The sequence below is a fragment of the Corella eumyota genome, chromosome 5, assembly GCF_963082875.1.
Source record: "Corella eumyota chromosome 5, kaCorEumy4.1, whole genome shotgun sequence".
Taxonomy (NCBI): domain Eukaryota; kingdom Metazoa; phylum Chordata; class Ascidiacea; order Phlebobranchia; family Corellidae; genus Corella; species Corella eumyota.
This window is the reverse complement of record NC_137494.1, coordinates 11,767,364-11,782,232: the sequence shown is the minus strand read 5'-3', so window position 1 is coordinate 11,782,232 and position 14,869 is coordinate 11,767,364. Positions and strand designations below refer to the sequence as shown.

Sequence of the window (14,869 nt, the reverse complement as noted above, 5' to 3'; positions counted from 1 at the left end):
GATAGTTATTTTTAGTTAGCAGCGAAAATTGTCAATGCTTTCTTCTGTCCTTAATGCCTTTTAGCGTTAAACATTTCTGCCTTATAAAAAGGACTGCAAAATACTTTTCCTTTGGCACCCAACTTTAGTACCTCCCTTTACTACCCCCTTTTAGTGTTACTCTAAGTCTAAAACAACAAAACTTTGATTGAGGTCTGGGCTAGCAGTCAACAGTTGTTGCTAGTATAGAAACGTTACCTCATGTTTAAATAACGAGTTCTTTCCATGCCGAAGATAAAAAATATGTTAACAAATGTTCCCGTAAAAATTTTACTTTCAACATATAAATTACATTGTACTTAGCCAGTTTAAATAAAAATAATTGAACTGTACAATAATAATTTGACCACACAATTGTTTAAACAAATTTCTTTTACACCCTAACAAATATTACATAAACAACAATTTTTTCGTCAGCCATTTTTTCTTTAATAAAACACTGTTTTTACAAGTTAAATGTTTTTAAATGTTATTTAAATTTAAAAGTTTGTAGAAAAATGTATTGTTGACAAAAAAATTTACAAACATACAATCTTTTTATCTTTAAAAAAAAACTGAAAACCAAAAATAATTATTTTACAAAAACTGTCAAATATTCAGTTGGCATAAACATCCCTTTTTTGGTAACCCCCGCCCCCGTAATTTTGGCTTCGGTAATTTCCACTTCGGTTGCTTTGGTAGCCCCCACGGTTCCCTTGGTAACCACCTCCACCCCTGTTACCCTGGTAACCGCTGCGGTTCCCTTGGTAGTTTCGCCTGTTACCCTGGTAACTACCGCCACCCCGGCTTCCTTGATAACCACCACCTCTAGTATTCTGGTAACCGCTTCTGTTACCTTGGTAACCTCCACGGTTTCCTTGGTAACCACCGTCTTGGCGATAATTTTGAAATCCGCCGCCACCACCAGCCTTTGCTTCAAGAATCCTTTCATTGATATCAACCAAAGTCGAGACTTTTTCTGCGAGCTGCATTGCCATATTTTGTAAACGAGTCGGATCAGTTCTGTGCAGAACGAGACTGGAAGAAGGTTCGTCCCAAGATGCAGCTAGCTCTTCATTGATGATGAGTTTACTAACGATGCGATGACAGGAAGCAGTATCCAGTTCGAACATCATCGACAACCAATCTAAACTAATGTTGTCATAGAACTGACTGTATGTAAACAAATAAGTGGAAAGTGATTCCTCCTTTATTTTTAGTTCCAACATCGAGCGTACATTATTACAATCAGGAAACAAATTCCAAACCTTGTTGTTCATTTTGTCGTTAACGATAAACTGCAAACAGGATCTGTAATCACCCATTTTTAAAGCCTTGGCTCCAGCAACGACATGCTCTCTCATATTCTCAGGAGGTCCTAAAAGAGATTGGCGCTCACTGACCCTTAGTTGATGATGAAACTGTTTGGATATCATTCGTCTTCTTGCGTCAAATTCATGAGCTGAAACATACGGAATTTCTAAAAGCATAGCAGAAACTAGATACACACATTCAAGAAGTTCCAAGTTGATGTGCATATGGAATGGAATCTGTCGTCTTTTTTCCACTTTTTCCTGTTCGGGTGAAATTCGCTCGCCTTGCCTTTGAAGCAAAAGCCCTTGTGCCAAAAGCTCCTTGGCTCTTCCAGTGGATTGAATATCGACAAGTGCATTGTGAGCCTCTCGCATAAAACCTCGTCGGAAAGCACATAACCCAAGTTGAACCATTGTGCGATTATAGATAATTTGAATCGGTACGTCGGAGAAATTAATCGTCTCCTGAAGGTGAGACATCAGCATGAGGTCACGAGCTGCATACCATCGGTTGTGGAGCGAATGATGATAGATATGATGAAGAATTGCAATTGTGCGTATTCTGTCGGAGGAATCCTTTGTGTAGATGTACTGGCAGTATTCTTTCATCCAATCTGCTGCTGTTTTCTCTTTGCCAACTTCAGAGTGTTTTGATTCCGCACTGTCTGACTCAGCAGAATTTGGGTCATATTTGTAGTACAAGTATTCGATCCTCAACAAAAATGCCCGACAAATACTCTGCGAAACACCAATCTCTTCAACGTATTTTATCAACTTATTAATCACTGATATAACCTTTGCTTCCTCTCGCAAATGTGTGATGTACTCTGTCGAGTGGGCATCCGATGTTTGGAGGATCTTGATGTATTCCGAATGAAGTTTTTCAACAAAAACCACCGGGTTTGCGCAAATTCTATATCCAGATTCCTTATCAGAAACATTTTCAGACTCCAGAGAAATATTTTCTGCAACTGTGATTTCAGGATTTTCAAGAAGAACATCTAAAATTTCTTCGACAAATATTAAAACATCGTTCCAAGGTTCTGGTTTCATGCAATCAAGAATTTTAGAATTGTAATCAAAGTAAGCCGAGACAATGTCCAAGGTCAAACGAATTGACATTGCTATGCCTAGGTCGTTATCTTCAGCCACTTGGCGGAGCTGTTTGAGTAAATCTACTTGCTCCTTACGGACTGTTGATCGCCTTCCTCGGTTTAAGGTGATTTCGTTGAGTTTCTTAAGGACTGCGTCGTGAGTAATTTCAGTGCCTTTTTCGAATAAAGTGACTTTAGGTTTACCAGAGCCCTTTACCTCCTCCCATCCCTCTGCTTCTTCTTTCTTCTTAGCTCGAGTCTCTCTCTGTAAGGCTCTTTCCTTCTTTTTTTCCTTGTTTCCAGCATCATCTTTGTCAGTCGACTTCTTTAAGAAATACTCGGCAGTGAGGTGCCTCGAGTCAATTCCACCATCAACTGAGTCATCATCTGAGGAGTCATCATCGCTGTCCCACTTCCAATCGTCCTCACTGTCATCATCTTCAAATTCATCCATTGTTGCTTTTAGAGGAGCGGCTTTCGCCGGAGAGCTTAAAAATCCAACAGATTTCTCCACTTCATCTTCCGAATCACTTTCGGAATGATCTGCTGCTGATTCTTTTTGTTCCTGATCAGGATTTTCACGATAATCGGTCATCTCTTTCTCAAAATCGCGGATGTACTTTCGCAATTTTTGTCGTAGCGACCCCAAACTCTTTGAGTTTTGCTTGCTCATTTTTTTTCTACCTTCTCTATCTTGCCAAACCTCGTTAACGAAATCCTCAGTATCCACCAAATTCTTGATATAAAACCTAGGAATACCCTCCTTGAGTATCACAGTCTTTGATTTAATATATAATTTACACAAGTTATCAAAAGCATCGATCAACTTTGACATATCCTTGATTTTTCTTGCATTTTGCATGATAGTGATCAAATCTGTCAGGCCCTCCCATCGTTTTTCTTTTGCGCTCTTCACCACATGCACAACCTCCTCTTCTTCATCACTTAGAAGATAAACTCTTTTGGAAGCTCTTTCTCTGGAGGGAGCAATTGGTTGGATGTCCTCATCAGAGGAAGAGGACACATCAGTGTCTGAACTTGATTCTGCAGCATAAAACTTTGACATTTGTGTTTTTTTAGAGAAATTTACAAACTGACAAAACTAAATCTAAAACATAATAAAAATATTGTTATACCCGACTATAGTTGATGGTTAAATGATTGGTCTGTTGGTTTTTTATTAAACTTTATATTCTGCTTAGTAATTAGGATTTTGATAATTTAAAATATTTGATTAAAATTTGAGACACCAAAAAGATTTGAAATATGAAAAATTTAACTACAACTTGATATTTTTTTCTTGCATAAAATTCAAAATACAAATGTAGGAGCTGTTCCGTTGCCTTTATACAGGCAAAAGGGTTTAACCTATGGGGAAACATTAGGTAATTACCCATTCCATAGCCATTGCAACATCGTTGTTTTTTGTTACATCATTTCTAGTTTTTTCACTTTACAGGAATGTGAAAAACATTTCGTAACAGTTGCACTATCAAATGAAATACCATTTTTAACATGAAAAAATTACAACATATTGATAGCATGTTATTAAAACGTCAAACAAACGAAATATATCCCAAACATTTCTTGCTAAAGTAATTATTTCGCAACACGTGTACGGCTCAAAATAAATTCAATATGGCTTCAAACAGGGAGAGTAACAAAATCCGCCGGTACTAAAGGACCACGTTTTTTTAAATGTTTTATTAGTCGGAACGCAATTAAACAGACCTCACAGATTAACAGTATACTATAACAGTATACTAACTTAGTCTTGAGCAAAACGGATGTTTTTAAAAAAAAACACTATGTTGTAATAAAGAAAAATAATTTAATTTGTATTTTTTAAATTACTAACTTTTGTGTTTGCACAATTTACATCTTTTTATATCTAATGGTACTATATTAATTAAAATAGTGTTCTAATTAAATTTTGAATACTGTCGATTTCTATTACCTGCCTTTTGTGTTATTTTAAAATATACCCTTTCCTTTGGGCTGAACGGAAGTTTGTGCTTTTTATATTGCCTTATTCCAGGAAGCTATAGCATAAATAAAAAGAAAACCAAACCAAGTCCTTTTTACTTACGTAGTTAATATTTTTACTTATGTAGTAAATATTCATACTACTTTTTTTTGGTCATCTTATTTTTAACAGTTTACTTGTAATATAAATGTACAATATTTTTTTTGAATTATTTATTTTTTCGCCTTAAGTTGTGACTTTTTAGTGAAATTGAATTTAGTTTTCGATTTTACAGAGTTAATTAGACTAGAAAGTGAATTATTTTTAGTAGTTGGCAATTTTTTAACTGATTCAATTTTGTTTTTATTATTCTGTCTTTCTTCCAATAATTGGTTCATGGCTTTAGTTTTTCTAAATGAAGGGTTGTTTGGATCTAAGGCATAATCTGCTGAGGTAAATAACGCAGAAAATCTAAAAATATAATTTTAATTGTTTAGAAATTAAAATAATAAAAACAAATAATGATTTTAATCAATTATTTAATTATTAAAAAAACATTTTTTATCAGCATAATTTAATGTATAAGGGCCCGGGTTTGATCCCCACTGCCTTATAGTGCCCATAAATAAATAGTTATAATTTTAAAGCTAACTTCTGCCGAGCAAAAAACCAATTGGCTGCCTAATAAAAAGAAATTATGATTGATATTATTTAAAACTGCAAACAGGAAATCAAATTTTTTTTTTTTTGTATATATCTTAATCCTCGATGTGTGAAGGTCAAATGTGCGACTTAAACATAAAGTAACATTAGTTACTCCGACCCAGTCTCGAGTTGCCTGTGGCAGTTTGGGATATTATAGATTACAATTGCCCGATAATTATGCTGCTGATCAAGTGCTGGCTCAGCAGGAGTTCATACCGTTTATAGCGCCTTACTTAAGGGCGCTACAGCATGAAAGCAGTGTGGATTGAACCCACGACCTTATGAGTGGTGTAGCAAGTGTTTCCTACACCACGCTGCCGTTTTTTTTAAGGACGGGGTAACAAATAACCTATATTTGGGGTAAAAATTTGAAGTTAAAAAAATTTAAATTGTTTTGGTTTACCTTGTGTCTTTTACATCAATATTAAAGTTATCAACAGCACCATCCTCCCCCTTTCTTTTTTCCTTTCTCTTTTTTCTCTCACTTTTTTGTTGGTCTTTCACAATAGCATCCATGCTAAAGTGTTTCTTTTCATCGTTGTCCATTAAAAGCATCTCAAGTTGGGCCTTTGAGTTCGATTCCTCATCTTTCTCATTTTCTTTAATCTCGTTATTGTTTGTTTCTTTTTTACCTTTTTTGTTATTATCCTCATTCTGAAAATAAAATTTTGTAAAAAAATGTGCTAAGAACATACAAACAGTGGGAATCAAACCAAGAACCTTGTAATATGAATTCAAATGTCTTAAACACTGTTGTATATCTTTTACCTCTTTTTGATCTAATAAATCTGGTTCCCAAGTAATTTCCATATCTACATCGTTTTTATCTTCGTCATCATCTGCACCATCCAATAACAAACTCCTGTATCGAGCTATCTGATCAGCATCCGTTGTTCGAGAAGATATTCCTTTGAGGTTTAGTTAAAAAAAAAAACTTTTAATTTAAATCATTTTATTAAATGCTAAGTCCAATTTTTTCTACAGACAATAGTGCAATTACATTGCTGTCAGGGTAGTGTAGTGGTTAGAACACTTGGCTTCACAACAAAAGGTCACTGTTTTAATTGCCAATGCCTGCATGTGCATGTTGGAGCATCCTTGAGTAAGGTGCTAAATTAATTGGCAAGTTAAATATTGGGAAATTATAATCAATAATATCTATAACCGCCAAAGTCAACTCAAGACCGGGTAAGGGTAACAAATGTTACTTTAAGTCTAGGTGGTGCAGCAAGCCTTCTCACATCAATAATAAAAATATACAAAAATGTTATAATAAAATTACCTATTTTTCTAATAGTATCTTTATCCTCATTTATATCATCTTCTTCTTCACTTTCTCCACTTGATGATGCTAAAAAGTCATTCATGTCCATATTTTCGAGGTCGTCTTTGTCGAATTTCCGCATCGTCATTGACAATCGCTTCTTGTCTGTTTCATCCCAGGTTAGTTCAACCTTATGATATTAAAAAAAAAATATTGATCCATTAAACTTTACTGTTTCAAAAAAATTATCAAACTCTCTTTTACATTAGACCCAATTCCTTCTCGTACTTGAAGGACCTAGCCAATTATCTTCATACTTTCAGGTCCAAGCTAAATCTCTCAAATATTTCCCTGCTAATTTTGCTAATTTTCTCTTGTCCTGGGTAATATCTCTCATACTTCACGGCCCTTGAATTTTTTTTCGTACTTCACGATCCTACCCAATTCCCCTTACTAATTCTTTCTCAACTTTTCAGTGTTATCTAATTTTCTGTTGTATACTACAAACCCTACTTAATCTCTCTTGTACTATACAATTCTTTTTTGTACTTTAAGGATTTAGTTTTTCTAAAATACGTAAAGTACTAATAACCCAAAAATATTATTACTAAAATATTACTACAAAAATACTACTACAAAATAAAACAAAATGTTTACATTTGATTGCTTTAGAGCAGTTGTAACAAAGTCCGATGGTTTATAGAAATCTTTATCAGGCAAAGTGTCAGCTTTTTCCTTGGGTTCACGGTCGTCAAATGACATGTCATCGGGAATAAATCGAAGATCAATTTTAGTTGAACTACCTTCGTATTCTAAACCATCACAATCCTGTAAAAAAAATTTTTAATTAATTTTTACTCCAACTAATAAAAAAGCTATATAGCTAAGTAGGTTATAAACAGTCTTCTTTTTTGCTGGGCATAGAGCAGAGTGTCGCCAATACATGTAATAATATGACAACATGGCAATAATAAGATTAAGAATCAAACACAGTACCTTGGTTTTTAACCTTTAATGTGTTGTAGTGGTTAAAATATTTGACATACTACATAGAGTTTGATCCCAACAGCTATCATGCTGTAGCGCCTTTAGGCGATACAATTAGTAAGGGGATATAATTAGTATGATTTCTTGCTAAATTGAAAACAAATCAGCAGTTTAAAAACGGGGCAATTCTAATCAATAACATCCAAAACTGTAAAAGTCAACTTAAGACTGGATCAGAGTAACAAATGTTGGCCTATCCAAATTGAGGATGAATAAAAATAAAAAATATAAATTAATGTTTTTAGTAGTGCAATTAACAAAATTGAAAAAAACATAATCCAATGATTTACTTACATTGTAGATATGGGTGGCAGTAGCTACTGAATCACATTCAATCACTGCATAAAAATATTTTAATCTGTTAATTTGGTACAATCTTAACTTCTCCATTTGAAACCTAAAAAAACAATTAAAAAAGTAAACAAACAATTTTAAAACCTATTTTTTGCTTTTAATTTATTTAAATAAACTTAATTCTTTAAAATTAAAAAAAAATAAAAATATCTAAAGCAAATACTTTTGGCCATCTTTTTCGTTGAATCCCTCATCATTTTTTTCGTCTTCTTCATTCTGTTCTTCCTTGAGCTCCCTGGGTCCATTAAGTTCCTCATCTTTCATCCTCTCGATCCCAAAGTCGGAGGGATATATCACAACTTGTTTTATCTTGCCACTTGGGGGAGTGAAAGAGTTAAATAACACGAACAGGTCAAGAGCTCTGAAAAAAAAATTAAAAAATTATAAAAACAATTTTTTTTTTAATTTAAACTTTTTATATTAAATAACCATATGAAAAAAAAAACCTTCCTATATAAATTTAAAACTAAAACATAAAATTTATATATATATATTTTACAAAGTAAAATAATTATCAATGTAGCACTATGGTATGGAAGCAGTTGGGATTAAACTGAGTAGTTTGTGTAGTAAATTGTTTTAACCACTACAACTAGAAGCTCCAATATATCAAAGTGTCTATGTTGATTAACAAATGTACATACTACATACATAATGTACAATATGCCAAATTCCACACACCAATCTATAATGTATTTGAGTGGACAATATATAAATATATGTTATGTCTGACTTGTAGGCCTACAAAAAAACTAAATTGATGTTTATGGTGCACGGGTAAATTACCATTGAAGGCAAATTTTAGTTGAAAGTTGTGATTATATTGCAACAATTAAGTGCCAACCATAGGGTGGGTTATCAACTAGTTTTACTTACTCCACACATTGTACTTTTTACTAGTGGTAATTACACACTTTGCACACATTTTACTAAATACTCACATTGTACATATGGCACACATTGCTAACAGTCTTCTCAGATAAACCCATTTCTGAGTTAGTTATAATAGCGATGTAAAGACATAAATTCAAATATCCCCTCAACTTACTTTATCCTATCCCAATCCATATTACATAACGCAAGCCTAGCAGAGACATCTAGTGTTCGGTCTGCATTGACATCTAGTTCACTCCAGTGTTGATCCGGAAGATCCTCCTCAAAGAAATCTTCTCCTTCCTCATCAGAGCTGGATTCGACTTCGCCTTCTCCTCGAGCAAGATCAGGTTCCTCTTCATCTGATGAAGATTCCTCTGAACTAAAACATTAAAAAAAACATAAAAAAACATTTTTTTATTAATTTAAAGTAATTTTAAAGCAATATTTAATAGTTTTAGATTGATACCTTTCACTATTATATTCATCTGAATCCAAATTTTCTTCTATTTTATTTATTTCAATTTCTTCTTGTTCATTTTCAGATTTTTCTTTTAAAAGCTTGTTCAAATCTAAATTAAAACTAATATTTTTAATAAAGCCCAGTAGACATTGATTGTTTAATTTACATATCTTTAAAATACAAAAAAAATGCATTTTGTGGTGCATAGGTAAATTTTTGCAGGCATATAATAGTTAAAACCATATTAAAACAATTAATACGACAATGGAGCTAAGTGTAAGATATGTAGAAATATGAGTTTATTTTATAAGGTTTAAAATTAAAAGACTGCAGTTTTTTGTAGATGAATTATTAGAAGCATATATTAATTGTGAGTTGCAACCACATTACAACAAAAAAATAAAGCTTGTGGGGTGGGCAATTGACTAGTTATAGCCACAAAATACAAACCTTTATTTTTATAAATAACACTTTACTAAATAAATTTAAAAATGTTTTTTTTTACGTTTTCTTTTCTTTAATCTTTCCTCTTTTAATTTGATTTTATCTTTTTTAGAAATTCGATAATACTTCTTCAAATTTTCAGACGAAGTTTCATGAGAGGGTTTTCCCCGTTTATCTACTTCATAATTAAGCTAAAAAAAATAGTTATAATTTTTTTTATATTTGCTTATCCTTGATGTGGAAATTTCACAAAAACATAGACTAACACCAGTTACTCGACACAGCAGCCCAGTTTTGGGGGCCTTTGACAGTTTGGGATACTATTAAATACAATTGCCTGAAAACCAAGCTGCTAATTAAGTATTAGCTCCGCAGGATTCCATACCGTTTATAGCGCCATACTTATGGACATGGTGCTACAGCATGAGAGCAGTGGGGATCAAACTTAAAACCTTATGTAGTAAATCCAAGTGTTTCAAGATAGATTTGTTTTAAATATGAAAATAATACTCCTATAGTTGATAGTAACAAAACTTAACACAAAATATTTGGTATACTTACTTTAAATCGTTTATCGGTGAACATAGATTGAAAACGGGAATCGATCTTCACTTTTCGTTGTTTTTGACGAATCGATCGAAATCTGTTATCGCGGGCAATTTGGGAAAATCTGTCATCGTTCTCCATGATTTCGTCTTTATCAATTTTATAAAAATATGTCCAAAAAGTACTTGAAGTCTTAAATAATTTAGAAAATCTAAAGTCAAAACGCACGTGCTTTTACGATGACAACAAACTGATTGTGACGTCATACAATTCAAACTGTAACTAATTTGTGGCAATCATCTAAATGTACTTCAAAAATTACATCTTAATAACACAACAAATAATATAACAAAATGTTTAAGAACATTAATAATTATAAAGTTTATTTCAATATTTATTAAATCTCTAAAAAATTGGAATAAAAAGTTGTAATATGAACGAGGCTGAAGTGAGACTAATATTCAGCTCATTCTGCTTCCTGATTGGTCTGGAGAATTGTTATTGTTCTGCAGGGTTAAAATAATTTTTATTTGTTTACAAATTGTCTTAACTAAATTTGCTGAGGAGGGGTTTATTTACATTACGTTTTAATAAAACGCGCTGTAACTTTTCTGTTGTAGACTATTAGGATAGTTACTTAATATAAAGCGGTATAAAAATCCTAAATTTGTGCTTTATTTGTTAATTTATTGAAAGAGGAACTAGAATTTAAACAAACTTAAGAAGATAATTTGGTAAGTTTAAGTTAGTAATAATTAAACTTATTTATAATAAATTTGTAGGTTAAATAACGTAATATAATTATTAGATTTATGTAGGTCAATACTAACAGACTAATTTTTAATGACATGCAATTTACCTGGATTTTATATTTATCGTTACTAAGTCTAATTTTGTTTAAATTTTTTTTTCACAGAAAAAATTATTTCGAAGACCAATTTTCCTATTGAAAAAATCAGTTGCAAATGGATAGTGTAATTAGACAACAAATACAACACCATCAAGCTTTAAGTTTTTCGAACTGTCCTTTTTATTTTAGTTGGCATAGCTGTTTTTATTGTTAAATCCTCAACACAAGATGAAATATCTAGAAAACAGTAAACTTGAGGCTATTAACAGCGCATTGACCATCGAGAATGGAGATTGTTGTGTTGTAGGACGAATTGAAAGTTATTCTTGCAAAATGGCCGGCGAGGACAAGCGACTATTTAAAACTTTTTCGAACGAAGGCCAGCTTAGTGACCTAACCATGCTGTCTCCCCCACAAACAATGCTATCTGTTAGTCCAAATATCAGCCATAGTTTCACTAGCGGCGATGAAACAGAGAGCCCCCTTAATTTTGCTTGTAGTCGCAAGACTCTTTATTATCTCGTCTCGACTTTAAATGCTTCCTTTCGGCCTGACTACGACTTTAGTGATGCCAAAAGCGATGAGTTCAGTAGAGAGCCAAGTGTCGATTATGTTTCGAATTTTATTAACAGCAGTTTGGGAGCAGTTCTTGGAGACCAATACAACAGGTTTTATTTTTATCCATTTCTTAATTTTGTCGCTGAATTTTAGTTACTGTTAGGGCGTGGTGTAGTGGTCAGAACACTTGGCTTTACTATATGAGGTCCTGGGTTCGATCCCCACTGCTCTTATTGTGTAGCGCCCTGAGTAAGGAGCTACAAACAGTATAACCTTCTGCTGATCCAACACAATATCAGCAGCTTAATTATCGGGCAATTATACTCTATGATATTCCAAACTACCAAGGCAATTCGAAAGCTAAGTGGGTGTAACTAATGTTACTCTATGTTTAGGTTGTGAAGTCGACCTTTTTATTTTGAGCATAAATAAATTCTTTTATGGGGTAAATTCAAAATTTTTTTTAATTTTTAGAATTAGCGGATCAATTTGGTCGACGATTGACGAAGAAATTTGTCTTAAAGATTGTGACGTTTACAGTTACAACCCTGATCTCGACAGTGACCCATATGGCGACGACGGCTGTTTGTGGTCATTTAACTTCTTCATCTACAACAGAAAGATGAGGAGAATTCTGTTTTTTACTTGCAAGGCTGAAAGCTCCTCCCTGTCCTCTTCAAGAGAGATGTTCCAAGGAATAGAAGAAGATTTTCAGTATGACTCAGGGACTTTCCCCCTTATGGTACTTTGAGGTCATGTAAACTATTACCAGATATCAGTATTATTTGACTTTTTTCGTTGTTTTGTTTTACTTTTAACCCCTTTTAAGATGTTGTTTTTTGTCTTTTATTTTTTGAAAAGAATCGTTTACACTTATGAGTTACAATGGTAATATATATGCTGATGATGTACTTTACCACATAGGTATAACTAAAAACTATGATGTTTTATTCACAAAAAAACCATCTCCCAATAGTCTAACACACTAGTGATTTCATTGTGCTCCTTTGTTTAAAAAAAGGTTTTCGCATGAGCTTGTCATATTTTGAAGGTGAGTTTATGTATTATGTTTCAATGTTTTACACAAATTTGACACCAAATCTGAAATTTGCCCTTCAAGCCTTGACAATATCTATACATACAACTATTACAAAGTATTTAAATTACAGTCGTTTCATTGTACAAAATGTGTTTTTATTGTTTTTGTTGCGATATAATCTTTTACTAGCAAATGTTATGCTAAATTTTTAATTGAATTTTGTTAGCAATTCTTGCTGAATTTCTTACTGTTCTATTGTTTTTGTTTTTTGTGAAAACTTTTTCTTTCCAATATATATATTTCCATACCATTGTTGTTATAAATTTGCTGATTGGATTAGAAATCAAAGACAGTATATTATTACAAAAATGGTAAAATAACATTATTTAAAAAAAAAATTTTGAAACTGCCTTAGAAAACTCAAAGACTGGTTTGGGGTACCTAATGTTACTTTGTTGTTAGGCTGTAAAGTTTACCTTTCTACATCAAAAAAAAGAAAATATAATTAAGTGTATGAGATGTAAAAACTACTTGCAAAAAAATTTTAACTTTTTAATGGATACAATATATTAAAGTACAGCACATTTTAATAAAAACCAATCCGAAAACAGAAGCCTGTATAGAATACTGTATAGCCTATAAAAGAGTTTGTTAGGAATAGAATATTATAATTAAGTCACAATGACCAATTAAATCTAACTCAGTTTTATGTTATAAAAAAAGTAACCTTAAACAACATTTGTAGGAATGCTTCAAATTTTACTATGTTTCAATACTGCACTCACAGTGGAAAAAATTACAATGTTATTTATATATAAACCATTGAATACTTAAGCTGCTAATATTTACAGAAAATGTGCAAGAATAATATTTGGCCGACATTTAAAAATTACATATTACAATAATAGTAAAACTTTACATATTTTTGTACTTCAATGAATAAAAAACTGCTTATAAAAGACCGAAAAAAAATTTAGGCTGGCACCACAAATATATTTGTAACTAATGAGTAAGTTCTAATTTAAAGTGCACTTCATATTGTTTTAAGTTTATTTATGACATCATTGGGTTTGGTTTAGTTCAGCTTCGTCGACCCCCGCTTGTGCTAAAAGTTCAGCGATGTTCTTTTCAAGATCATCTATTCTGCCTCCCATGTCATCGATTCTCGTGACGATATTTTCCGACATATTTTGGAATTTTCCTTGCATATCTTGTAAAATCTCTTGCACAAAGACAGTTAGATCTTGTACGCTTTTTGGGTCATTGTCGGCCATTTTAAAATTCGTTGATGTTGCTATGTTTTAAATCAAATAAAATTTATCGTAGCCTATTTCTGAATTGCAATATTGACAAAATAGCTAGTTAGTTTTGCCATGTTAGCTTATATTACAACACATTTCAGTAGTTTCTAAATCTACATTATTAAAATAGCTAAACTTTTACCTACTACATCATCTAACTATAGGACATAGATTTATTATTTATTTAAAAATGGAAATCCTTAAAACCTTAATGTTAAAATCGAAGGTTATTGACAAACAAAACTCGTATCTGCTTACCAAAAAAAACGTTGTATATATTATTCTGTTTGTAATATAACACACTATCTATGTTTATATATAAACATAAATCGAGTATCTCTTAAAAACTAAGCTGCCTTTTAAGTCTTACTGCCTGGAGGAAAATAGATTTTTTTTCGTACACAAATTCGTGTTGTTTTTATGTAACGGAAATATTAACAACTTATAGGCTTTGCTTTAACTATTAAACTAATAGCATAACATATACAGAGGTAGCGTCCATAGTAACTTAAAGTTTGCTATATCCTACTAAACCGGCTAAACAAAAACGCGAGTTTTTTATTTGTACAATTGTGCTACACAAACAAAAAAAGCGCTTTCGCGTTTCGACGAGGACTATCAATGGACGCGCTTTCTGACGTCATAATAGATTTTAAAAAGAAGTCATAGCATCATAAAGAATGTGAAATTGTGTAAGGTAGGTTTCAACTGTTGTCTTTAAAGGGGGTAAATCAGGTAGGGTGTAATACTAACTAAAATATTTTTAAATAAAACAGCTTTTTAACTAGATTAGAATATAAACAAACTGACTAGGCCTACTTTATATAGTTTAAAAATAAACCCGTGTAGATTTAAAGTTTTTTGTCTTTAAAATAGATCTTAACAAAACAACTCCCTAAATACACAATAAATTGTATAAAAAGAGGTCATAAAATTCAAGAATACACAGAAAAATGTGGCATTTAAAATACCATAAATCAATAGATAAACTTACCATATAAATATTAAACTAGGCCATGACCAGAACTGCTGTA

At 32.2% G+C, this 14,869-nt stretch overlaps 3 protein-coding genes and 1 pseudogene across 3 annotated transcripts; 1 reads left to right on the top strand and 3 right to left on the bottom strand.

Annotated features, from left to right (window-relative positions):
* Positions 1-308: 308 nt before the first annotated feature.
* LOC145752025 (eukaryotic translation initiation factor 3 subunit C pseudogene) lies at positions 309-3,529 on the bottom strand (annotated as a pseudogene).
* Positions 3,530-4,570: 1,041 nt separating this feature from the next.
* Positions 4,571-10,325, bottom strand: LOC145751965 (ESF1 homolog). Its single transcript, XM_082568138.1, has 11 exons — positions 10,103-10,325; positions 9,603-9,732; positions 9,104-9,206; positions 8,810-9,016; positions 7,925-8,122; positions 7,702-7,804; positions 7,018-7,188; positions 6,379-6,550; positions 5,865-6,004; positions 5,500-5,750; positions 4,571-4,862 (listed from the first exon to the last, which is right to left on the bottom strand). The coding sequence occupies exons 1-11, from the start codon at positions 10,226-10,228 to the stop codon at positions 4,625-4,627; spliced, it is 1,839 nt and encodes a 612-aa protein (XP_082424264.1). The 5' UTR covers positions 10,229-10,325; the 3' UTR covers positions 4,571-4,624.
* Positions 10,326-10,661: 336 nt separating this feature from the next.
* On the top strand, positions 10,662-12,841 carry LOC145751967 (repressor of RNA polymerase III transcription MAF1 homolog). The gene is made up of 3 exons (XM_082568139.1): positions 10,662-10,821; positions 11,004-11,605; positions 11,970-12,841. Exons 2-3 carry the CDS (start codon positions 11,166-11,168, stop codon positions 12,244-12,246), a joined length of 717 nt encoding a protein of 238 aa, XP_082424265.1. The 5' UTR covers positions 10,662-10,821; positions 11,004-11,165; the 3' UTR covers positions 12,247-12,841.
* Positions 12,842-13,062: 221 nt separating this feature from the next.
* Positions 13,063-14,035, bottom strand: LOC145751968 (heat shock factor-binding protein 1-like). Its single transcript, XM_082568140.1, has one exon. The coding sequence runs from the start codon at positions 13,806-13,808 to the stop codon at positions 13,596-13,598; it is 213 nt and encodes a 70-aa protein (XP_082424266.1). The 5' UTR covers positions 13,809-14,035; the 3' UTR covers positions 13,063-13,595.
* Positions 14,036-14,869: the final 834 nt, after the last annotated feature.

What these genes read in the sequence shown, in the direction of transcription:
- LOC145751968 (XM_082568140.1), bottom strand. Translation starts at nt 13,808, where the DNA reads ATGGCCGACAATGACCCAAAAAGCGTACAAGATCTAACTGTCTTTGTG.
- LOC145751967 (XM_082568139.1), top strand. Translation starts at nt 11,166, where the DNA reads ATGAAATATCTAGAAAACAGTAAACTTGAGGCTATTAACAGCGCATTG. An exon ending in CTTGGAGACCAATACAACAG is followed by an intron (nt 11,606 to 11,969) that starts GTTTTATTTTTA and finishes TTTAATTTTTAG; the next exon opens with AATTAGCGGATCAATTTGGT.
- LOC145751965 (XM_082568138.1), bottom strand. Translation starts at nt 10,228, where the DNA reads ATGGAGAACGATGACAGATTTTCCCAAATTGCCCGCGATAACAGATTT. An exon ending in AAGATTAAAGAAAAGAAAAC is followed by an intron (nt 9,207 to 9,602) that starts GTAAAAAAAAAC and finishes GTTTTAATTTAG; the next exon opens with ATTTGAACAAGCTTTTAAAA. An exon ending in CTGCCACCCATATCTACAAT is followed by an intron (nt 7,189 to 7,701) that starts GTAAGTAAATCA and finishes TTTTTTTTACAG; the next exon opens with GATTGTGATGGTTTAGAATA.